The following is a 24,683-nucleotide window of genomic DNA, read 5'->3' on the forward strand; positions in this document are numbered from 1 at the left end:
TTCTCAGTCTCTCTCTCTCTCTGTCTCTCTCTACCTCTCCCTCCCCTCTTTCTCTCTGATGCTCATGTAAGTAGTGTGCCTTTGTAGAATCAGAATTGCCTGTCCCACCCTGATTTTCTCTCCTGTTCAAGGTGACTTCCCCCTTTTGTTGAGAGCAGCATATCAAGGTAGATGAGGTAAATAAAATTAATAATAGCTAATATTGGTTTAGTGCCTTTTAAAGTTTATTGAATGCTTTCATAAGTATTGGGTTGGCCAAAAAAGGTTCGTTCAGTTTTTTCCTTAAGATGCCTCTAGTAGCACTTAGTTGTCTTTAACTTTATTTGAAACAATTTTGTTAGATTGTATTGTGACAGCTATCGTATCAGCGTACATTTTAAAAAAACTTATCAAAATTGGTGAATTTTTGTGCAGCCATTTTAATACTGAAGATGGAAGGAAAAAAGCAACATTTTTGGCATATTATGCTTTATTATTTCATGAAAGGTAAAAACGCAACTGAAATGCAAAAAAAGATTTGTGCAGTCTATGGAGAAGGTTCTGTGACTGATCAAACATGTCAGAAGTGCTTTGAGAGGTTTCGTGCTGGAGATTTCTCACTGGGCGATGCTCCACGGTTGGGTAGACCAGTTGAAGTTGATAGCGATCAAATCGAGGCATTAATTGAGAACAATCAACGTTATACTATGCGGGAGATAGCCAACATACTCAAAAATATCCAACTCAAGCATTGAAAATCATTTGCACCCGCTTGGTTCTGTTCATTGCTTTGATATTTGGGTTCCACATAAGTTAAGCAAAAGAACCTTCTTGACTGTATTTCCGCATGTGATTCTCTACTTAAACGTAACAAAAACATTCTGTTTTTAAAACAAATTGTGACGGGTGATGAAAAGTGGATACTGTACAATAATGTGGAATGGAAGAGATCGCGGGGCAAGTGAAATGAACCACCACCAATTACACCAAAGGCCTGTCTTTATCCAGAGAAGGTGACGTTGTGTATATGGTGGGATTGGAAGGGAGTCCTGTATTATGAGCTCATTCCCGAAAACCAAACGATTAATTACAAGTACTGCTCCCAATTAAACCAGCTGAAAGCAGCACTCCACGAAAAGCATCCAGAATTAGTCAACAGAAAACGCATAATCTTTCATCAGAATAGCGCAAGTCTGCATGTTTCTTTGATGACCAGGCAAAAACTATTACAGCTTGGCCGGGGAGTTCTGATTCATCTGCTGTATTCACCAGACTTTGCACCTTCGGATTTCCATTTATTTCGGTCTTCACAAAATTCTCTTAATGGAAGAAATTTCAGTTCCCTGGAAGACTGTAAAAGGTGCCTGGAACAGTTATTTGCTCAAAAAGATAAAAAGTGTTGGGAAGGTGGAATTATGAAGCTGCCTGAAAAATGGTGGAAGATAGTGGAACAAAATGGTGAACACATTGTTCAATAAAGTTCTTGGTGAAAATGAAAAAATGTGTCTTTTATTTTTACTTAAAAACCGAAGGAACATTTTGGCCAACCCAATAGTACATTGTCTCATTTGGTCCACTTAGTAACCCTCTGTTGCAGGTGTTCTAATTGTATCCATTTTACAGTTGATGAAAAGGAACTTCAGGGAGGTTCAGTAGTCATTAAAGTTACAGAACCTCCCTTTCTTCAAAGTCAGAGCACATGGTGTGTCATTTAGATGGTGCTGGTCTGGCTTCACTTTTCCAGTTTGAGACCATGCCTTGAATTAGTTTACATGGTTTTATTATTTACCTGGGCTTCCTTGTTGGTGACAGAGAAAAACTGTTAAGCCCTTTAATTAGTCTGTTTTGCTTTGGGCCACCTTGTTAAGAAAATCTTTGCATCTATTTTAGCTATTTTTAACCCATTCACCTGCTGTAATTGAGATTCAAAAATCCTTATGGGTAGGAATACCATATAGTAATGCCCCATGTCCCTTGCTTCTCTCTGTTGAAAATGTCCCATCTGAGGCAATTTTTTAAAATTGCATTACCTTATAAATGAATGAATGAATGCTTTTCCTCCTCATTTCCCCTAAATTGTAATTCATTCCAGCATTGTTTATATATTTTAGGTTCTTTGCATTTTCACATAAATTTAAAAATCGGCTTGTTGATTTCTAAACACACAAACAACTGCTGTGAATGATTGAGATTTTGTTGAATCTATAGGGTCCCCGCCCCCATTTTACTGTTACTACCCAAGAGGCCTGAAGAGCATCTGAAATATAAAAGCCCAAAGCAGAGTTTCTAGTGCCAGGCATCCAGGGACTCACATGTTCTCTTCCAAGTAATGAGATTGGAAATGAGTTAGCAAGAGCTCACATCAGGTTTTTCCTGTCTGCTCTTTATGAAGTATGTTTGCTGAAAACTATTCAGAATAGAAAGCAGGTGGTGCCTACCTGTTGAGAGTTTCCTACATTAACACAGTGAAGCATCTGAAGATGCTTCTCCCATCCCAGTCCCCTTCACTTAGCTCCTGGATAAGACCAACCACCTCTGACGTGAGCTAATAACTCACATGGAAAAGAATTCATTTTTTTTCTTCTCAGTATCTTCTGCAGCCTGTTAGTTATACTTCTATAGGCGTTACATTGAAAAAGACCTTAAATCTGCTGGGAAACTGCTTACCACCATTTCCCACTGTATTATATGTTTGTAGTTAAAAACCCACAAGAAATCAAGTACACGTGAACAAACAGACATGTCGAAAATTAAATACTTGTGACATTTTTATGAGCCTGCATGTGCCTTTGTGCTCTAAGAGCAATTGTTTCTTCATGAAGCCCCAGGGGTTTAGGTTTTTCTGGGTAAAATATTTTTACCTAGCTCTCGTAATTTTATAAAGAAAGCTTTCATTATTACAAGGCAAATTTAGATGAGTGATTTTTGCTGCAAAAGTTTGGTAAAAGAATAATAGTTTGTATTAATTTATTTACTCTAATACCTCTAGGATTTTTTAATAAAATGGATACCTTGAAAAAAATACAATAATATCTCAGTTTATTAATTCATAGAAATTATGGAGAAATAATAAAGTTGAGAAGGCAAAAGGGTTATTGGATATACATGGAAATGTACTTTTTGGCCTGTTCATTGGATAAGTTGCTTAGCTTTTTCCTTCAACTCTCCAGCCTTGCTGAATGAATGATGCATGTACCTGTGAGCCTCTACCTATACTACCGTATTTGGATTTGCACCCTTTTTTAACATCATTATTACAGATGGAGAATCCACTCAGGGATTTTCCTAAGATGACATCTCTACCCATGACTCATCTCATCAGATGGTGGGTGATTCTCCTTCAGGGTATGAATGCACATCAGCCTTCACACGTCCAATAAGAGAAGACACATCTTGCAAAGCATAGAAATATTCCTTCCTCTACCACACAGAACTCCTCTCTGAGCCCTCACTTTAGAGGTCAAGTTTGAACTAAACTCCTCTCTGTTCTCTGTCAAAAAGTCACTGGGCAGAAATGATATTTGAGGATGCAGTACATATTCCAATCTCAGTGCTTAAGTTAGATTCCTGTTTCAGTTTAGGTCACCCCAAAATTACCCACTTTAGCCTCTATAACTTCACCCTTCACAGAGGTACCTTCAATGAGTTTCATTTCATTACTATGTCCATTTATTGACAGTATGTACAAGCACCAGACGTAAATAACATTGTTGTGATTTTTACAAAGACTGTTGTTACAAGGTTCCTTTAAATGTTCCTGGTGATAAAATCTTTTTAACAATTTAGTATCAAGAAAAATTTGTCTGTTAGAGCATGAGGGAAAAAATAGCAATTTTCTTTCTAAATTCCAGCTAGAATTTAACAGTTCTGTCAGTTTTGAGCATAAGCAAAGGTGGCATTAGCAGTTCCTGTGACTCTGTCCACAATAGAAATCACATTACCATTGTAAGAGAGATCTCAAAATATTACTATGCCCATTGTAACTTTTTTTTTTATACAGCCGGTTCTTATTAGTTATCTATTATTATTAATTTTTATACAACAGGTTCTTATTAGTCATCCATTTTATACACGTCAGTGTATACATGTCAATCCCAATCTCCCGGTTTATCACACCACCAACTTCACCCCCTGCTGCTTTCCCCCCTTGGTGTCCATACGTTTGTTCTCTACATCTGTATCTCAATTTCTGCCCCGCAAACTGGTTCATCTGTACCATTTTTCTAGGTTCCACATATATGCGTTAATGTACGATATTTGTTTTTCTCTTTCTGACTTACTTCACTCTGTATGACAGTCTCTAGATCCATCCACGTCTCAACAAATGACCCAATTTCATTCATTTTTATGGCTGAGTAATATTCCATTGTATATATGTACCACAACTTCTTTATCCATTCATCACTCGATGGGCATTTAGGTTGCTTCCATGACCTGGCTATTGTAAATAGGGCTGCAATAAACATTGGGGTGCATGTCTTTCTGAATTATGGTTTTCGCTGGGTATATGCCCAGTAGTGGCATTGCTGGATCATATAGTAATTCTATTTTTAGTTTTTTAAGGAACCTCCATACTGTTCTCCATAGTGGCTGTATCAATTTACATTCCCAACACCAACAGTGCAAGAGGGTTCCCTTTTCTGCACACCCTCTCCAGCATTTGTTGTTTGTAGATTTTTTGATGATGCCCATTATAACTGGTGTGAGGTGATACCTCACTGTAGTTTTGATTTGCATTTCTCTAATTATTAGTGATGTTGAGCAGCTTTTCATGTGTTTCTTGGCCATCTGTATGTCTTCTTTGGAGAAATGTCTATTTAGGTCTTCTGCCCATTTTTGGATTGGGTTGTTTTTTAATATTGAGCTGCATGAGCTGTTTATATATTTTGGAGATTAATCCTTTGTCTGTTGATTCGTTTGCAAATATTTTCTCCCATTCTGAGGGTTGTCTTTTCGTCTTGTTTATGGTTTCCTTTGTGGTGCAAAAGCTTTTAAGTTTCATTAGGTCCCATTTGTTTATTTTTGTTTTTATTTCCATTAGTCTAGGAGGTGTATCTAAAAAGATTTTGCTGTGATTTATTTCAAAGAGTGTTCTTCCTATGTTTTCCTCTAAGAGTTTTATAGTGTCTGGTCTTACATTTAGGTCCCTAATCCATTTTGAGTTTATGTTTGTGTATTGTGTTAGGGAGTGTTCTAATTTCATTCGTTTACATGTAGCTGTCCAGTTTTCCCAGCACCACTTATTGAGAGACTGTCTTTTCTCCATTGTATATCCTTGCCTCCTTTGTCATAGATTAGTTGACTATAGGTGCATGGGTTTATCTCTGGGCTTTTATCTTTTTCCATTGATCTATCTTTCTGTTTTTGTGCCAGTACCATGTCTTGATTACTGTAGTTTTGTAGTATAATCTGAAGTCAGGAAGTCTGATTCCTCCACCTCTGGTTTTTTCCCTCAAGACTGCTTTGGCTGTTTAGGGTTTTTTGTGTCTCCATACAAATTTTAAGATTTTTTGTTCTAGTTCCGTAAAAACTGCCATTGGTAATTTGATAGGGATTGCATTGAATCTGTAGATTGCTTTGGGTAGTATAGTGATTTTCACAATATTGATTCTTCCATTCCAAAAACATGGTACATCTCTCCATCTGTTTGTATCATCTTTAATTTCTTTCATCAGTGTCTGATAGTTTTCTGCATACAGGTGTTTTGTCTCCCTAGGTAGGTTTATTCCTAGGTATTTTATTCTTTTTGTTGCAATGGTAAATGGGAGTGTTTTCTTGATTTCACTTTCAGATGTTTCATCATTAGTATATAGGAATGCCAGAGATTTCTGTGCATTAATTTTGTATCCAGCTGCTTTACCAAATTCATTGATTAGCTCTAGTAGTTTTCTGGTGGCATCTTTAGGATTCTCTATTTATAGTATCATGTCATCTGCAAACAGTGACAGTTTTACTTCTTCTTTTCCAATTGTATTCCTTTTATTTCTTTTTCTTCCCTGATTGCCGTGGCTAGGACTTCCAAAACTATGTGGAATAATAGTGGTGAGAGTGGACATCCTTGTCTTGTTCCTGATCTTAGAGGAAATGTTTTCCGTTTTTCACCATTGAGAATGATGTTTGCTGTGGGTTTGTTGTATATGGCCTTTATTATGTTGAGGTGGGTTCCCTCTATGCCCGCTTTCTGGAGAGTTTTTGTTATAAATGGGTGTTGAATTTTGTCAAAAGCTTTTTCTGCATCTATTGAGATGATGATATGGTTTTTCTTCTTCAATTTGTTAATATGGTATATACATTGATTGATTTGCATGTATTGAAGAATCCTTGCATCCCTGGGGTAAATCCCACTTGATCATGGTGTATGATCCTTTTCATGTTCTGTTGGATTCTGTTTGCTAGTATTTTGTTGAGTATTTTTGCATCTATATTCATCAGTGATATTGGTCTGTAATTTTCTTTTTTTGTAGTATCTTTGTCTGGTTTTGGTATCAGGGTGATGGTGGCCTCATAGAATGTGTTTGGCAGTGTTCCTTCTCCACAATTTTTTGGAAGAGTTTGAGAAGGATGGGTGTTACCTCTTCTCTAAATGTTCGATAGAATTCACCTGTGTGCCGTCTGTTCCTGGACTTTTGTTTGATGGAAGATCTTTAATCACAGTTTCAATTTCATTACTTGTGATTGGTCTGTTCATATTTTCTATTTCTTCCTTGTTCAGTCTTGGAAGGTTATATCTTTCTAAGAATTTGTCCATTTTTTCCAGGCTGTCCATTTTATTGGCATACAGTTGCTTGTAGTAGTTTCTTAGGGTGCTTTGTATTTCTGTGGTGTCTGTTGTAACTTCTCCTCTTTGATTTCTAATTTTATTGATTTGAGTTCTCTCCCTCTTTTCCTTGATGAGTCTGGCTAATGGTTTATCAATGTTGTTTATCTTTTCAAAGAACCAGCTTTTAGTTTTATTGATCTTTGCTATTGTTTTCTTTGTTTCTATTTCATTTATTTCTGCTCTGATCTTTATGATTTCTTTCCTTCTACTAAGTTTGGGTTCTGTTTGTTCTTCTTTCTCTACTTCCTTGCGGTGTAAGGTTAGATTGTTTATTTGAGATGTTTCTTGAGGTAGGCTTATATAGCTATAAACTTCCCTCTGAGAACTGCTTTTGCTACATTGCATAGGTTTTGGATCATCAAGTTTTCATTGTCATTTTTCTCTAGGTATTTTTTGATTTCCTCTTTGATTTCTTCAGTGATCTCTTGATTATTTAGTAACGTATAGTTTAGCCTCCATGTGTTTGTGTTTTTTATGCTTTTTTCCCATTTCTAATCTCATAGCGTTGTGGTCAGAAAAGATGCTTGATACGATTTCAATTTTCTTAAATTTACTGAGGCTTGATTTGTGACCCAAGATGTGATCTATCCTGGAGAATGTTCCATGTGCACTTGAGAAGAAAGTGTAATCTTCTGTTTTTGGATGGAATATTCTATAACTATCAATTAAATCTATCTGGTCAATTGTGTCATTTAAAGCTTCTCTTTCCTTATTTTCGCTTTGGATGATCTGTCCATTGGTGTAAGTGAGGTGTTAAAGTCCCCCACTATTATTTTGTTACTGTTGATTTCCTCTTTTATAGCTGGTAGCAGTTGCCTTATGTATTGAGGTGCTCCTGTGTTGGGTGCATATATATTTATAATTGTTATATCTTCTTCTTTGATTGATCCCTTGATCATTATGTAGTGTCCTTCCTTGTCCCTTGTAACATTCTTTAAAGTCTATTTTATCTGATATGAGTATTGCTACTCCAGCTTTCTTTGGATTTCCATTTGCATGGAATATCTTTTTCCATCCCCTCACTTTCAGTCTGTATATGTCCCTAGGTCTGAAGTGGGTCTCTTGTAGACAGCATATATATGGGTCTTGTTTTTGTATGCGTTCAGCAAGCCTGTGTCTTTTGGCTGGAGCATTTATTCCATTCATGTTTAAGGTAATTATCAATATGTATGTTCCTATGACCATTTTCTTAATTGTTTTGGGTTTGTTTTTGCGGGTCCTTTTCTTCTTTTGTGCTTCCCACTTAGGTAAGTTCCTTTAGCATTTGTTGTAGAGCTGGTTAGGTGGTGCTGAATTCTCTTAGCTTTTGTTTGTCTGTAAAGCTTTTGATTTCTCCATCGAATCTGAATGAGATCCTTGCCAGGTAGAGTAATCTTGGTTGTAGCTTCTTCCATCACTTTAAGTATATCATGCCACTCCCTTCTGGCTTGTAGAGATTCTGCTGAGAAATCAGCTGTAAACCTTATGGGAGTGCCCTTGTATGTTATTTGTCATTGTTCCCTTGCTGCTTTCAGTAATTTTTCTTTGCCTTTGATTTTTGCCAATTTGATTACTATGTGTCTCTGCATGTTTCCTTGGGTTTATCCTCTGTGGGACTCTCTGTGCTTCCTGGACTTCGGTGGCTATTTCCTTTCCCATGTTAGGGAAGTTTTTGACTATAATCTCTTCAAATATTTTCTCGGGTCCTTTCTCTCTCTCTTCTCCTTCTGCGACCCCTATAGTGTGAATTTTGTTGTGTTTAATGTTGTCCCAGAGGTCTCTTAGGCTGTCTTCATTTCTTTTCATTCTTTTTTCTTTATTCTGTTCCACAGCAGTGAATTCCACCATTCTGTCTTCCAGTTCACTTATCCGTTCTTCTGCCTCAGTTATTCTGCTATTGATTCCTTCTAGTGTAGTTTCCATTTCAGTTATTGTTTTGTTCATCTCTGTTTGTTTGTTCTTTAATTCTTCTAGGTCTCTGTTAAACATTTCTTGCATCTTCTCAATCTTTACCTCCATTCTTTTTCCGAGGTCCTGGATCATCTTCACTATCATTATTCTGAGTTTTTTTTCTGGAAGGTTGCCTATCTCCACTTCATTTAGTTGTTTTTCTGGGGTTTTATATTGTTCATTCATCTGGTACATAACCCTGTGCCTTTTCATCTTGTCTATCTTTCTGTGAATGTGGTTTTTTTTTCCACAGGCTGCTGGATTCCCATTGTAACTTTGAAATTAAGATATTAATAGTTGTTTGACCTGCAACTAGGTATTAATATTTAGTACATTATTAAAGAAGTGTAGCTATTATACCACAAATTTGTTTTTTTCAATATTATTGCAATATAATTTTTTTGTGTGGGGAGGATAATCTTGTTTTATTTTATGGATTTAAAAACATTATTCTGAGTAGGGATCCACAGGCTCACAAGTTAACCAAGGGGGTCTATGGCAGCAAACATTCCGTTCTCAATGGCCTTCTGGGCACATGTGCATATGGGCTTCCTGGCTCCCTTAGGCTTGGTTCAGATGGTCAGAAGGCTGTGGTGATAATAATTAAAGAAATACAGTTGACTCTTGAATACCATGGCTTTGGACTGCACAGGTCCACTTATGCATGGATTTTTTTCAAAAAATATAGTACCTGTATTTTCATTTTTTAGATCTTTAAATTAACTTAAGTGTGGAGAAAATTTGTGTTTGATTAGAGTTCACAGTATGTGGCATCAAAAGAGTCCTGATTGCATTCAAACTGTTTCAGCTTCCTGCCCTTGGTTAAGTCATGTACTAGTTCTTTTGTTTTTGAGGCAGAGATAGTGCTATGCAGATATTTTCACTGTGAAGGGGATCAAGGTGCCCCTAACCCCTGTGTTCAAGGGTCAACTGTGTATAATGGAAGGTACACAGAAGTACATAAAGAATCAAATAGACAAAATTTCATTACCTAGCATTGTATATAGCTAACAGTTTAGTATATTATTTTCTTAGTACATTTAACCCTTGAACAACATGGATTTAAACTGTGTGGGTCCACCTATATGTGGATTTTTTTCCCATAAATACATACTGAATTCTATACAATCCTTGATTGATTGAATCCATGGATATGGAGTGCCGACTGTAAAGTTATATGTGGGTTTTTAACTGTGCAAGGCCGGGGGGGGTGGTTGATGCCCCTAACTCTTGCATTTTTCAAGGGTCACTGTATTCTTTTTTCTAAGTTGTGTATGTGACAAACCACCCCAAAACTTAGTGGCTTAAAACAATGACAACTCTTTAGCTACTGATTCTGTAGGTCAGAAGTTAAGACCGGGCTCAGTTGGGTGCTTCTTCTGTTTCAGGCTGGTTGCCTCATCCGTCTGTGGTGAGCTGCAGAACAGCTTGCCTTCTTTTGGCTGGGTTCTCTTATATGTGTAGGGCCTCAGCTTTGGTCAATAGGGTCTCTAACCTGCCAGCAGGATAACTTGAATTTGTTCACATGACAGAATCTGGGATCCCTAGGGAGACAGCGGAAGTGTGCAAGAGGCTTTGCATTTGCACACCGTTACTTCTGCTGTATTCTTTTGGTCAAAGCAGGCTAAGCCACAAGCCTAGCTCAGATTTGAGGGTTGGGGAAATAGACTCCAGCTCTAGAGGGGAGGAGCTGCAAACTCACATTTCAAAGAATGTGGAAAGAGGAAGGTGTGAAGGTATGTGAGCATTTTTGCAATTTACTGCAGTGTGTATGCGTGTCATGTGTGTACACATAGGAAAACTGAGAGCATATGCAATTATACGTTCTGCACTTTTCATCTTCAGATAGGCTCCAAATCCAAGTTGCTAATTCAACTCTGTGATTATACTGGGGAGATTAAATGAAGTGCCTCAAAAGGTATGTAGAACAGAGGAGGTTCTAACTCAGTAAGTCAGTTGGAAAAGAAAGAAATGTAACTTCTCTGGGAACTGCTTGAATTCCATTAGTCTCACTTCCTGGTTAGTTTTATTTCTCCTCTGATTTCTTTCCACGTGTGTTCTCCTGGTTGATGATACCAAGGCACTTGTGGTGGGAGAGCATCTGCTTCTGGGCCCCACTTCAGCGCCTCACCAGCTCTGAGATCTTGGAAAAGTCACTTGACCTTGTACCTCAGTGACTTCATCTGTTTAATGAAAATAACAACTGCTTCACAGAGTTATTGGGAGAGTCTAATTAACTCACGTGTATGGACATGTGTTGGTAACATATCTGTGTTATGTGTACCAGTGACTCTTTGATGCTTTTGCGAAATGTCTGTAACATTTTCTTAGTTAACATTTTTTTTTCACATCCCCAGAATTTTGAACCGGTTCTAGCTTTTCTTTAAGTTGTGTTTTTTCTTAAACCGCTGTTGATTTCTGCTTAGTGCATGTTAAAGAAAATGTGACTTTCACCAGCCTTAGCCTGTGCACTAATCTTAAAAAACCATAGCCACTTCTATAATCTGATGGAGCCCCTTGCATAATGTCCGTCTTCTCTGATCAGAAATGACATTCTTAACATCAGTAGGTTCTTAGGCTTTTCTGACAGAAAATATTATTGAGGATGTATAATCAGTTATGGGATATGCTTGTCAATAAACTTTTCCTGCAAAAATAAATCAGAAATCATATTAAAGTAACATTATGAAAATAATCTGTTTTCTTTAGTACTCCCCATGAAATGGTCATGCTTGAGGCTTATGAAAATTTTTATTTAGATGAAGGCTGTATATTTAATTTGTGTGCTGGCCATCTTTCCAATCAGCCAGTTTGCATAAATTTCGTGTCCTAGCAGGAAGAAAATGGTTGTGGTCTAGAATCGACCTTTTCGCTGTCAAGTCTCTGTCACTTTTCTTTTCCCTTGACTGGCTGCTTCTACTTTCCAGACCTTGTGAATCTCACTATAAACCTTCTTTATTTCCTCCCCTTACCTACATACATGTCTACCCACCCTAAGAAAGAGGAACTTCTTCCTAAAACTCCCCTTTGTTTCTTTTTGCCCTTTTCTGGACAGTGAATAATTAGAATCAATCTTCTCCCATTTAAAAAATGTGTCTCTACCCCTCATCACAGTTCATTTATTTAGTTTTTTCCTGTTCATTCATTTTCCCATTCATTTATTCATTCATTGTTCATCTGACAGCAACAGTGTTGTACGCAGTGTACTGGGTGCCACAAATAAAAAGACAAAGAGGTCCTGGCACTGACCTGTGGATTTTGCCCTGTTATAGGAGGGATAAGTCAGTGAAAGTGACATTTGACCAGAGCCTTAAGAGAGTTGTAAACAAAGGCTTTGAGAGCCTTGGGGGTCGAGGGAGGAGACCACATTATTTATGCCTTCCTTCCTAAGAACCATAGCTATGTGCCCCTGTTTGACAAGAATTAGAGTCAGAAGGGGATGAGATCAAGAGCAGGACAGTGATTATTTAGAGCTGAATTGAGCCTTGTCATGTGAAACCAGGGTGCTGCACAGTTGTATATGCTAGTTACTGGGGTACGGTAGGGAAGAGTGGTGTATTAACCTGGGGCTAGGTTCTCACGTATGTTCTTCAGTTCTTAAAACGAAGCCAGTTAACAGTTGCCGAGAACCAACTGCCTATGAGTTTACGCATTTTATGTACTTCCTCTTATAGGAAACCTTTAATGTACGTATTATTGTCCCTTCTACAAATGAGCAAACTGAGGCTGCTAAAGGTTATATAACATCCCCAAGATCACACAGCTAGGAGGAAGCTGAGCTTATAATTCAAATCCAAAACATTGTTTCCTTAGCAGGTGCATTCCAATTTTAATAAAATATGCACAATGAAACTATTATCATAGTAAAATACAGTACATGCAATTCTGACTATGAGTGTTTTTAAGGTGGTTTGACAAAGAGGGACAGCATTTGCAAAAATATGCTGCCAACATGAAGCCTTTTTTGGCCCTAATCCAGGTCACTAAGGACCACTGTGTTTAGCCAAACAAGTTGCAACCTTCACCTCCTAGGGTCAGTTGTAACTGATACAAGCTTTTTTTATTTATTTATTTTTGGTTGCATTGGATCTTCGTTGTTGCGTGCAGGCTTTCTTTAGTTGTGGTGAGTGGGGGCTACTCTTCATTGTGGTGTGCAGGCTTCTCATTGCAGTGGTTGTCTTGTTGTGGAGCATGGGCTCTAGGTGCACGGGTTTCAGTAGTTATGGCACGTGGGTTCAGTAGTTGTGGCTGGTGGGCTCTAGGGCACAGGCTCAGGAGTTGTGGCGCACGGGCTTAGTCGCTCTGTGGCATGTGGGATCTTCCTGGACCAGGGCTTGAACCCGTGTCCCCTGCATTGGCAGGCGGACTCTCAACCACTGCGCCACCAGGGGAGCCCTGATACAATCTTAAGCAGTAGTCATGGGCCCAATTTTGGAGTTACAGAACTCTGCAGACTGTGCCCTCACTCGAATTTATTATTAGATCTAAGTTGTTCTCTTACTTTGAAAGGTTAGATATATTTAAAGGGGTTGGGCAGAGGAATGAAGTGGGAAACTAGGGAATTGTTTTGGCATATGTGGCCTAGCTGTTAAAGATTTCTACTTCAAGCAAAGTACATTTAAGTCACTACAGGCTTCTTGCTCTTGTCCTTTGTCAAAATGTTTGCACAGCTAACTACACCTAAAGGCACAGAAAAATTTCCCAACCAACCTAGCAATCAGTAGGGAACGATTTCAAAAAGGAAAATATCCTTTTGTTTTGTTAGGCATGTGAGAAACTAGATGGCAGAGCTCACTCTACAAGGAGGGGACTCTTAGGAACACGTTTGGGAGACAGTTGGCCCTCTGCCCAAGTCGTGAGCATCTTTGTCTGTAGGCCCTCATCTCCCACATGGAGATGCCCCTTCTCCTCTAAAAGCCACACAGACCTGGATCATTTTTCTTCTATGCTTAGTCCTCTCAGTGGCTTCCTTAGGCTCACAGGGTAATATATAGACTCCTTAGGATGGCATAAGAGCTGCTCTACTCCCCTCTACCCCATAGCCTGACCTCTGGGCCCCAGGCCATTTCTCAAGTCTTCTCCTTCCTCCCCGCTTCCCCTCCCACACAACAGCAGATCTCTTGCTGTTCCCAGAACAGAATGGGCTGTTTCCTGCTTCTGGGCTTTTGCTCGTGCCCATTACTTGGTGCTTCATTGCTCTCCTCCCCTAATTCTGCCTGTGAGTATGAAGACATGCTGTAGATGGCATGCTAGAATATCACCAGTCTTGAATCATGCCACCTGTAAGATAACTTCATGGCACATACCTTTGTGGGCCTGCTCCAGGGAACAGGAATCAAGTCTTAGTGGGTTTTGTTTGAGTCCCCAGCACCAGGGGAGGTGCTTGGTGTCCACTGGCTGGCAACACATGACTGTTGAAGGAATTAGTGAATCATTAACTCTCTGGGCATTTCTTCTTTGGTTTCCAGGAGGAGAAGATTAAGCATAGCACTTTATATGTTTCCTACAAGGTGTTTTAGCCTTTTTTGAAATTCAGGGAAAAAATAAGTAAAACCTCTAATTAAACCAAGATCCTGAATTGATGACACTTTATTTCCCAGTAACGTTATAAATACTGCTGTCAGAAAACACTGGGGTTTAGTGAATCTTGGCTTTCTGTAGGTTAGGGGTGACATGTCAGACTAATGTTGGTATCTTGGGGATCATGAGACGGTGCCTTCCAGGGCCCATTTAGCAAAGGTCCTGGACCTTCCCAAGTGCTTGATTCAGGGCCCCGCTAGTGGGTCAGCGCTTGTGGCATCAAAAGAATAAGGGTGATGAATGATACTTGGAGCTGGGGAGTAAAAGGGACTGAATGTTTGAGAGCAGACTTCCTTGTAAGATGTTGGCTACCCTCTCTCCCTGGCAGGAATGGGATTTGTATGAGCTCCTGACAGGGGAGCAACAGCCTTATTCTGAAAAATAAAGCAAAGCAAACAAACAGAAAGCCCCAAATACAGCAAGCTAACATTTCTGGAGTACTTACTCTGAGCCCAGCACTCTGCCAAGCACTTCCTGAAGCGTTTATCCTGAAGCCTTCTGCTTCCATAGCGTGACACATGTACTCTGAGACCTAGTCCATGGTTTTCCATGGTTATACATATGTTTATGTATACCTGTAGTGTGATAGTGTGTGTGTGTGTGTATGTATACATACATACACACACACACATATCTACATGCATATATTTCTTTGGTCTGTCTTCTGAAAGGGTCGAGAAACAATGGTGCTTTTGTAGTAATAAGCACACCTCAGCACCTGGATCTTATTCTCTAATATCACTGCCCTCTAAAATGAACCACACTCCTCAGGGAAATGTTAATTCCAGGGCTGAGGCAAGATGATCTTGACACATCTTGTTAGGCCAGAAAGTAAGGAACTGATAAGAAATAAAAAGACATCTTAAGGGGCACAGGAAAACAGATTGAAGAGGCTTCTATTGGCCAAATCTGGGATAATCTGAGCACCAAAATTATTAATTATAGTATGAATTCTAAACAGTTGGGGAGGAGGAATTAATAATTCCATACTGATGATGGATGGATGGATGGATGGGGGGAAGGTAGGAGATTTTTGCTTAATAACTGCCAGGTGCCAACTGGTAAATGCGGAGGGAGTGCTGGAGCAGGAAAAATCAGCATATCATCACCATCATAGTAAAACTGGATCAAGCAAGACTCATCAGTGGTTGCTAAATCTAAGCAGAAATGTGGAGGAAAAGGATATTTACATGGTGTTAAAGTCCCTCCCACAGATTGCTTATTAGTTGGAAGAGAAAAATAGTCATTACAGAATGAAGGAATTGGACTACTCTTTGACCAGGATCAAAATTAAAATCACCATTGAAAGGTGGACAAACATGTGCCTCCAGATGTGATATCCTGAGAAGAATACAACATTGTCTCTGTGGTAGCGGTATTCTGGCCAGGAATGTATAACCTGAATCTAATCATGAGAAAACATCAGACATACGCTCTACTGAAAAAGCAGGGGGAGGGACAGCTGTATCCTTCAAAAGTATCACGATCATAAAAGACAAAGAAAGGCTGTGGAAATGTTCCAGATTAAAGGAGGTCGAAGAGACTTGGCAACTAAATGCAGTATGTGACTCAAGACTGCATCCTGTACAGAAAGGATGGGGGCCATAAAGATCGTGATTGGCTCACTTGACAAAATTGGAATATGCATGGTCGATTAAAGTATGGCATCCATGTTAAATTTACTAAAGTTAGTAACTGTACTGTGGTTATATAAAGGAAAATCCCTGTTTTTAGAAAATACACACTGATGTATTTAGGTGTTAAAGCCCATGATTATATGTAGCTTATTCTCAAATTGTGGCATGCACACACACACAATTTTATATATATATACTTAAATATACACATATGTAAAATAGAGAGTAGGCAAAAAAAGGGAAATAGTAAAATGTTAACAATAGCAATAAATAACAATAGATGAACCTGAGTAAAGGGTCAAAGAGTATATGTATGTTTTTATATTATTCAGATTCTTGCAACTTCTGTTTGAAATTACTCCCCAATAAAAGGTTTAACAATTAAAAGTGTGTATCATGACCACACCAATGATGTTTTCTAAATAAATATTTCTTTTATTTTCTGTTTTTTCTCCTGTTTCTTTTCTCTCCTCTTTCTCTGCCCCTTCCTTAGAAGTCCAAGGCTGGCGAGAAGGGCATCGCTGTGGGGCAGACGGTCATCACGAAGCATCGCAACACCCGGTACTACAGCTGCAGGGTGATTGCTGTGACGGCGCAGACCTTCTATGAGGTCGTGTTTGATGACGGCTCCTTCAGCAGAGACACATTCCCCGAGGATATCGTGGTGAGTAAGGTCCTGGGTGCCTGCTCCCCAGTTTACTTTTTGTATAACTAAACCAGCTGAACCTCTTGGGACTCTTTACTTCAGCTCTTGAAGTAACTCTTTTCATTTAATATTTGATTTCAGGTGTTCTGTTTTCCCACCACAAAGAGTATTGTTTTCTAGGAGGTTCCTTAGCCGTCATTATTCTAAATAGTAGATGAACTTAGAATCATCTTCCCAAATTCTTTTAACTAAGTGAAAAATGTGTGTGGTCAGAAACATAAAATGTGAATTCACCTGTTCTTTTCTGTTACAAAGTGTTTGTATATTTGAATCCCTTTATTCTTTTTCTTTCTGCTTAGCTGGAGAATATGGCTTTTATTAATCTGACCTGACAGTGACATCTGTGATCAGACAGAAACATCTGTGGATGTTTCATATGGGAGTAACAAAAATCATGCAAGAAAAAGGCCCTGACTTTTCCCGAGTTTCTTAACTGTGGTCTGGAGTGGGAAACATGCATGCCAGTCTGTCTGTGTGTCTCAGGGACTTGCCTTTGAGCAGGATGTTTCACAAGAAAAGCACTTTCAGCAGAAGGTTTTTTGAAACTGAGATCAAATCAGATAACTGAGACCAGGGTTAGTCTTCTGGTCATCTTGTTATCCCTTCTTCATTTAAGGGAAATGTCCATCTGGGGAACCAGGCCTCACTAATGTAACTTCTGCCTTGTCCTGGGTCTGTTGATGATATGCCCTTGTTTGTATTTGGAAAGATGTTATTCTTTAAAAGTAATAATTATCACTATGTGATAATTAAATGTAACCTTATGAGGTTGCTTATAAATATTTCTAGAATTTTGGTCTCCTGGGGCCGAAGAAACATTGATTCAGTTAGCTTTGTTAGGCTTACTTCTCTATGCCTTTAAGAAGGACAAGTATGTAAACGCAAGTTACCTTATTTGAAAGATTTTAAAGCAGATGAGTTTAAACAAATTAAAAATCCCAGGACTTGATCATACACCAAAAGGGTGAATTATGTTTCTTTGCAGAATTCCACCTGGAGCTTTGCTTTACCGCACTGCCATTGCTCTTCATAAGCAGCAGCCCTTAGGTGCCATGCTCCCCTTGTTAGACTAGGCCACCCCTTCAAGCACGCAGTATCTGCTGTGTGCCAAGCATCACACTGGGTGCGGGCAGAGATAATGAGAAAGAAGGTGTGATTCCTGCTCAGTCTGGGGGGAGGCAGGCTGGTAAATAGGTGCTTTCTAGACAGTGCGATAAATGCTATAAATGAGCCAGAAGCAACTTCCCGCCTGTTGGGGTCAGGAGACCTGAGTCAGCGAGTCCACAAGGTCAGTAGGGCTGACACTGCTGGACACATACCACGTGCCAGGACTGCTTCAGGAGCTTGACACGCATGAATCACTTCATCCTCACAACCTTACACGCTTACAAGCCGAATTTTCTACCTCTGGCTACTGCAGAAACTGAGGCACAAAGCAGTAAATAACTTTCTCAAGGTGACCCACAGCTAGTTAAGTGTCAGAAAGCGTATTCAGTCCCAGAGTTGGGCTCCAGAGCCTCGGTTCTTAACCCCTGGGAAGAAAGGACATTTAGAGTGGGAGATGAAGAGGTATGTGAAGGCAAGAAAGGCAAAGAAATGCACAGGCTCTGGTCAGCCCTGCCCAGCCTACACACTTATTTCAGAATCAATCAGCCTTCTTTTGTGCAGGCTGTCAATACTGAGCCAGCCAAAGAGAGAAAACTTTGCTGGGGAGCATATTGGGGATGGGACACAGACTTCTGAGCACTGATCCCAAAACCTGAGCAAATAGTTAGGTCTTTATCCATGAGAGTATTTAACGAATCCTAAGTTCCCTTTCACTTCACGAGCCTCCACACACCCAGCTGGTCTTAAGCTTTCTTGGATTGTCTTCAGCTTGTACATTGGAAAAGAGTGGCTGTGATCCTAGGAGTGTTTTGAATCCACAAGCCTTCCCTTTGATAACTTCGGTCCCCACTCTCTGTGAACCCACACAAGTTTGGTTTAAAGTATTTGTGGGTGTTGTGAGAACAAGGCTCTAAAACTTATACGATTGTTCAGAAGCACCTTGGCATTTAAACCTACAAGAATGGAAAAGCAAAACTTCTCTACAGCTTGATTAGCTATTACTTAGCATATGTGATAAGGATTTGCGCTTTAGCAGTGGGGCGTGTGTGTGCGTGTACGTGTGTGTGGCCACAGCTCTAGCCTGGGAGGGAGGCGGTGCTCATGGTGGCGTGAGTTAATGTAGATTGGAGAGGGGCATCTGTATGAATTTGCGTGAATGATAATATTTTTCAGGGAAAAGAATTATAATTGTCTTTGAGCAGGTCTTCTCTCTTTCATCCAGCCTTTCCTCCCTCAGTATTCCCCAGCGCCCTTTCCTGTCTGGTACATTTTTGGTTACTCGTTCCAGGCCTCTTACACCAACCAAGTAGGAATATTTGTCATGTTGTATTTTCAAATTTCACATACTTTCTAATAATGTCACTGTTTGTTGGCTGCTGTGGCCTCTTCCTCTTTGTTCTCTTGGTGCTGAATGAGACATCCCCAGCTTTCCTCCTTTGGTGGCTCCATAGGGAAGGTTTTATTTTTCCTTATAATATTATATTAGGGTTCTCCAGAGAAATAGAGTCAGTTAGTGTGTGTGTGTGTGTGTGTTTAATATATTACAAGTACATATGTATAATATGTATGATTTATTATAAGGAGTTGGCTCAGGTGATTTTGGAAGCTGAGAGGTCCCAAGATCGTAGTCAGCAGACTGAAGATAGGAGAGCAGATAGTGTAATTCTAGTTCAAGGGCCAGCAGGCTCAAGACCCAGGAAGAGCTTCAAGTCGAGTCAGGAAAAAACTGAGTCCCAACTCAAAACCAGTCAGGCAAGAAGAATTCCCCTTTATTTGGGAAAGGGTCAGCCTTTTTGTTCTCTTCAGGCCTTCACTTGGTTGCATGGGCCCTAGGAGGATCGTCTGCTTTGTCTATCAATTCACATACTAAAGTCATCCAATAACACCCTCACAGACTCACCTCGAATAATGTTTGACCAAATACCTAATATCTGGGCACCTGTGGCCCTGTCAAGTTGACACATAAAATTAACCATCACATACGTATTGTCCTGGGGCATTTTAGGAGACTGCTTACCTTGTGGTGCCAGAAGCTCTGACTCATAGGCAGAATGTAATTTCCCTTTCTGTAAAGCAGCCACGCTGTTTTGGTCGGTTTGCAGCACTCTGTAGATCCACTCCATTAGCTATGTGCTCTGTCCTGCTCATCATCCAGGTTCCCAAAAGGCGAAGTCACGGATTTTATAAAAAGGGATTGTCAGGGATGGATTGGGGCCTTTGTTTCCCACAGAAATTAATGAAAGCTACATGATTAAATGCCCTCATAGTATGTCAACTAGACTTCAGTTGGATATGGGGAATTTGATGTTATATTTCAAAACATAATGTATGTGTATAATTAAGTATGTTATAAATATGTTCACATATAAATCATATATATATATTTTTAAAAATGCTTTGCTGAAACCCTTTGGAGAGATAGGGGTATTGGGAAGCACGCGCCACCCGTTCTCCTCGCATGACCCTGCAATAAACCTCTCTCTGCTCCCCTCCCCTCCCAAAAAAAGAATCATACTCATTCTCATATGTGATATAATGTAACTACATTTATGTCACCGTTTTTCAGCCCATGTGGGTTAATTCTTATGATTGTCCCACTTCCACTTTTGCTATCCATCAACATCAGAACTGTCTTCTGGGAGATGGGAACCCTGCTTGGTTCCCTAATGGGGAGTTTCATCAGGACATAAGAAACATGTGACCATGTCCGCCTCTGTCTCAGCATCTTGCAGATTGTGGCAGAATAATTATTTGTGTGGAAACGTTAAATGTATTCCATATTCCTCAGAGAAATCTTGTTTTCATTAGATAATATACCTGTGCCGTCTGAAACTGGGGGTAGAAAATGATTTTTTCTTCTGTTTGTCTGAAAACTCTCTAATCCACACAATGTGCTTAATCAGGTGTGAGTGCTTCTGGGAAGGCCCTTTCATCAAATGCAACCTGACGTCAGTGTGACTGGCTAGGGGAGAACCAGCTTCTCTAAGCTGCGGGTACTTGCTAACTAGAACTGCCGTAAGGGTACAACACAACTTCAGTTTTTTTAACTATGAAAATAAAATCTAGAACATCAAGTTTAATTATCCCAAAGTGCTTATTTACATATAAATATAGTCTTTTATGAAGCCTGATGCTTTAGTAAAGAAATACATTCCCTTATTTATAGAATCACTGATTATGATCACGTTATGGTCCCAACAGAAGAGAAACCTTTAATGCAGGCTGGCCTATCCATGTTTGAAAATAAATTTGCTGGGCATTAAAATGCCTTTGTTAGGGTTATGTGACTAGAGGGAGTGTCTGGAGTTGTAGAGAGAAACATTCTTTGGACTACCAGAAAATTTCTTTCCAGACCTAGGTACTTTATTTCTGTGATAGCCAGAAAAATGTCCCAAATCTTTTCTCTCAACAGTACACCTGCAGGATATGTGTATCGGCCCAGTTAAACACAGCATGCAATCTATAGCTGTCAAGGGAAGTAACAAAAGATGTATTGCTACACGCCTCCATCTGTCAGTCTATGAAACTGCGACACACTTCCTGATGAATTTTTTGTAGTCTCCTACTATTTTGATGGGGATGAAAGTTGCCCACAGGAGAGAATTCAAGGGGCATGGCGATTCCAGGGCCCCCTATTACCCTTTGCTAAAACCTGGGATCCTCTGGCATGCCTATGATGACCCTAGAATGATGGCTGCTTCCCTTCCTCTGCACTTGGAGCTCATTTCGAGGGAGGAAGATGGTGCAGTGTGATCCGGATAGTTTCAGGGCAGGCACTTAACATTCACCACTGGGCTTGAGAAGAGAAACAGGACCGTTTAGAAATTCGACAGCAAGAGTCCATCACTGAAATTTCCATGAAGACTTGCTACATTTTTCAGCGTCCGTTGAAATGTGAAAACACGAGAACTGTACACTTCAGGATTCTAGGGATGGACTGTCATGGCCTTTAGTTTTTGTGGGCTGTACGGTGCCAACTGAAATTCTTAAAGCTAATTTTTCCCTCAGTTATAGGCAGGTTGCTCAAACCTGTTTGAAGCCCATTTTTTCCCCACTAAAAAGGGAATAATAATTTATACCGTCTGAGGTTATTGAAAGGGCTAAATGAGCTAATTTACCATGTAGCTAACATGGTAGGCACAAAATCAAAATTTTTAGGTAATTAACTTCAGTCTGTAGAACTTTTTTTCCCCTTTTTCCTCTCCCCCATCTAGTTTATGCTGCCCTTTTCTGGTCTTGATGAAATCTGGTTAGAAGATGTGTCCTTAGACCTTTATTCCTACTTGTTAGGTTAAATGGGTATCTGTACAGGTGAGATTTCACTGAGTCAGATTATTGTTTCCACTTGCTGTAAAGCGGTCCTGGCATCTTTAGACTTTGTAGTAACCCAGTTCTCTGCATTTGTGCATGTATTTTTCTGCATGTTTATAAAGTGTTATTTCATTGGCTTTTCATGACAAACCCGGCTCCAGAATAAGTTCGTGCTCATTTCATAGATATGATAATTGCTGAGTCACAAAAACCCTATGATTTGTGCGAGTTCCCCAAATTAGGGGTGACAGAGTCAGGTGCGGTAGGTTGGCCCCCTGCATTCCATTGCTTGTTGCCTCTGTGCTTTGGGGCACCTTTCCAGGAAGTCTGCTCTCTGTGACTTTAGTGTCGCTGTGGTAGAAGACCTTGTACCTAACTGCTCAGGGTTCAGCACCTCCACAAGGCCCCACTTGGCAAGTGTAGGCATAGGGGTGACTCTGGATGTGCAGGATACAAAAGAAAATATCTGAGGGGGTTTGAGAAACTAAGAAAAAAGTTTTCCAAGAAACTCTATCTTATGTTATAGGATCCTGGGAAGTGTTTTTGGATTCCTGTTGGCTCCTAGATTGTGAGGTACCCTGGATTTTTAAGTCAGATGGAAGTCATGCCCCATCCCAGACCATCTGTGTTATGTGTGCTACAGACTGATGCTCCCCCCACCCACCCCCAGTCTTGATTCTTCTAGAATCAATGGAATTTGCCAGAGAAGGCTCCAGGAACTTTTACCGGTTTAGGATTCTGTAGGTATGGCCCACATGGCATTTAACTGCTCAAGAGGGGCACCCTTGCTTCTCTTTCTTGGCTGTAGAGCTGAGAGTCTGTGAGGTGAAGGGCTTTGCCAAATTCCTGTTGATTTTTACATCCTTGGGAAGCCTTTTATACATGTAAAAAAAAAAGAATCTGTTATTACTTTGATTTTAATCAATATTCAGTTTAAAATCTACTTTTTTAAGCCTTCAAATTCAGCGAACAAATTTTATTTATAAATCTAAAATTTTTTACATAAAAATTTAAAACAAACTCATTTGTTCCTTGATTAATGTTTATGTAATGTATAAATTGATAGATCAAATTCTAACCATTTAAGTAATCAAATTTCCTTGGACATCTTAACTATGCTTATAGGTTTAATGTATGTAATCCTCACAAATGTCACAATTTTTTTAAGCACTCAGTGTCCATAATGCTAATAAATTAGACATTAATTTAGCAGTTCAAATTCTTCTGTTTTAAACATCTTCAAAAAGCAAACAACACATACAGCAGTACAGTATTTACAAAGCATATTACTGCACCTTTATATGAACACAGTTTACATTGGATAATCTGTTAAATACAATCTGTATTTAAACACATTTTAATGATAGATAAGTAAATAGAATCTACCCACCAAGGGGGAGTAGTATTACTATGCTGGCTAGGAGTTTACTAAGAAAAAATAATCAAAGAACCTCAAGGTTCAACCATTCAGAGGCATAGACTCTGGTTATATCTTTGAGGACTAAACCTGCAGTTGCTGGGCAGGGGTTCCTACCTAAGGTCAGCTTTCATCTGATTCTTCAACTCTCTAAATTATGTGCTCTTCACCGAGGCTCTAACTAGTTTCATAAGTTTCATGAACTGTCTCAAGTTGGTGGGCGTGAGTACTTACCAGGTCCTGGAATTTTATTCTCTTTTGTGTAATTCTGGTGTGGCTTTTTGCCTTGAAACCTGGGGCATACAAACAGAATGTTGAAGCCCTTATTTGAGTTGGACTCCCTTTCTGTTTTATAAATTGTATGCATCTCTGCCCATGATTCTGTAGCTATCATATCGACAATTTCCATTCAGCATTGTGATCCTCTGAAGAAAAGTATGTCATTGCCCTGGTGTCGCATGCAGGATATTAACTAGTAGCCCTGAAGACACAGTGTCAATTACATTTTTCTTCAGGTACATACCTCCTTCACTTGACAGTATTTCTCTTATTTCTCTTTTGGCAATTATCTCAAGGTGATTGGTTTGAGGAACTTATTCCCAGGAGACAGTTTTTGGTGTTTCTTTCCCATCCTTTTCTTTCCAAGGGAACTCAAAGGTATATAGCATCTCATCTTCACTCTAACAAGATAAAAATAACTACATTGAACTTGGGGGCAGTATTATTAATTTCCAGGACTTTATTGTCTCTTTTCAACGCAGGGCTTAATCCCAAGGGTGGCAGTCACCATGATCCAAATCTACCCGTGTTTGGGAATATCCAATCATATCATTCTTTTTGACCTATGTATTCAGTGCTGTTTTAGGCACCATGGAGGATTCAGGATGTGTAAGCATAGGTGAAGGAGTGATCCTGGGTGTTCTGGAGGCAAAATAAAATACCCACGTGGGTTTGAAAGACTAAGAAAAATGTTGTTATCAGAAACAGTCTATGCTGTGGGATTCTGGGAAGCTCATGGATTTTCTTTTCTTTTCCAAGTTTTTAAAAAAAATTACTGACGTATAGGTGATTTACAATGTTGTGTTAATTTCTGCTGTACAGGGAAGTGATCCAGTTGTCTATCTATCTATCTATCTGTACACATTCTTTTTTATATTCCTTCCATCATGGTTTATCATAGGATATTAAATATAGTTG

The 24,683-nt window shown here is 39.4% G+C and overlaps 1 protein-coding gene across 5 annotated transcripts in view; it reads left to right on the top strand.

Moving 5' to 3' along the window:
* The window catches only part of KDM4C (lysine demethylase 4C), a 428,305-nt gene that overhangs the window by 349,519 nt on the left and 54,103 nt on the right, over positions 1-24,683 (top strand). For all 5 annotated transcript variants that reach the window (XR_004350381.1, XR_004350380.1, XR_004350379.1 and 2 more), the window contains one exon: positions 16,439-16,609. Coding sequence is in view for 2 of the 5 variants with exons in the window: in XM_032634921.1 (XP_032490812.1) it covers positions 16,439-16,609 (171 nt within the window). In the remaining 3 variants the exon portion in view is untranslated. The remainder of the gene's footprint in view (positions 1-16,438; positions 16,610-24,683) is intronic.

This window comes from Phocoena sinus, chromosome 6 (assembly GCF_008692025.1).
Source record: "Phocoena sinus isolate mPhoSin1 chromosome 6, mPhoSin1.pri, whole genome shotgun sequence".
NCBI lineage: Eukaryota > Metazoa > Chordata > Mammalia > Artiodactyla > Phocoenidae > Phocoena > Phocoena sinus.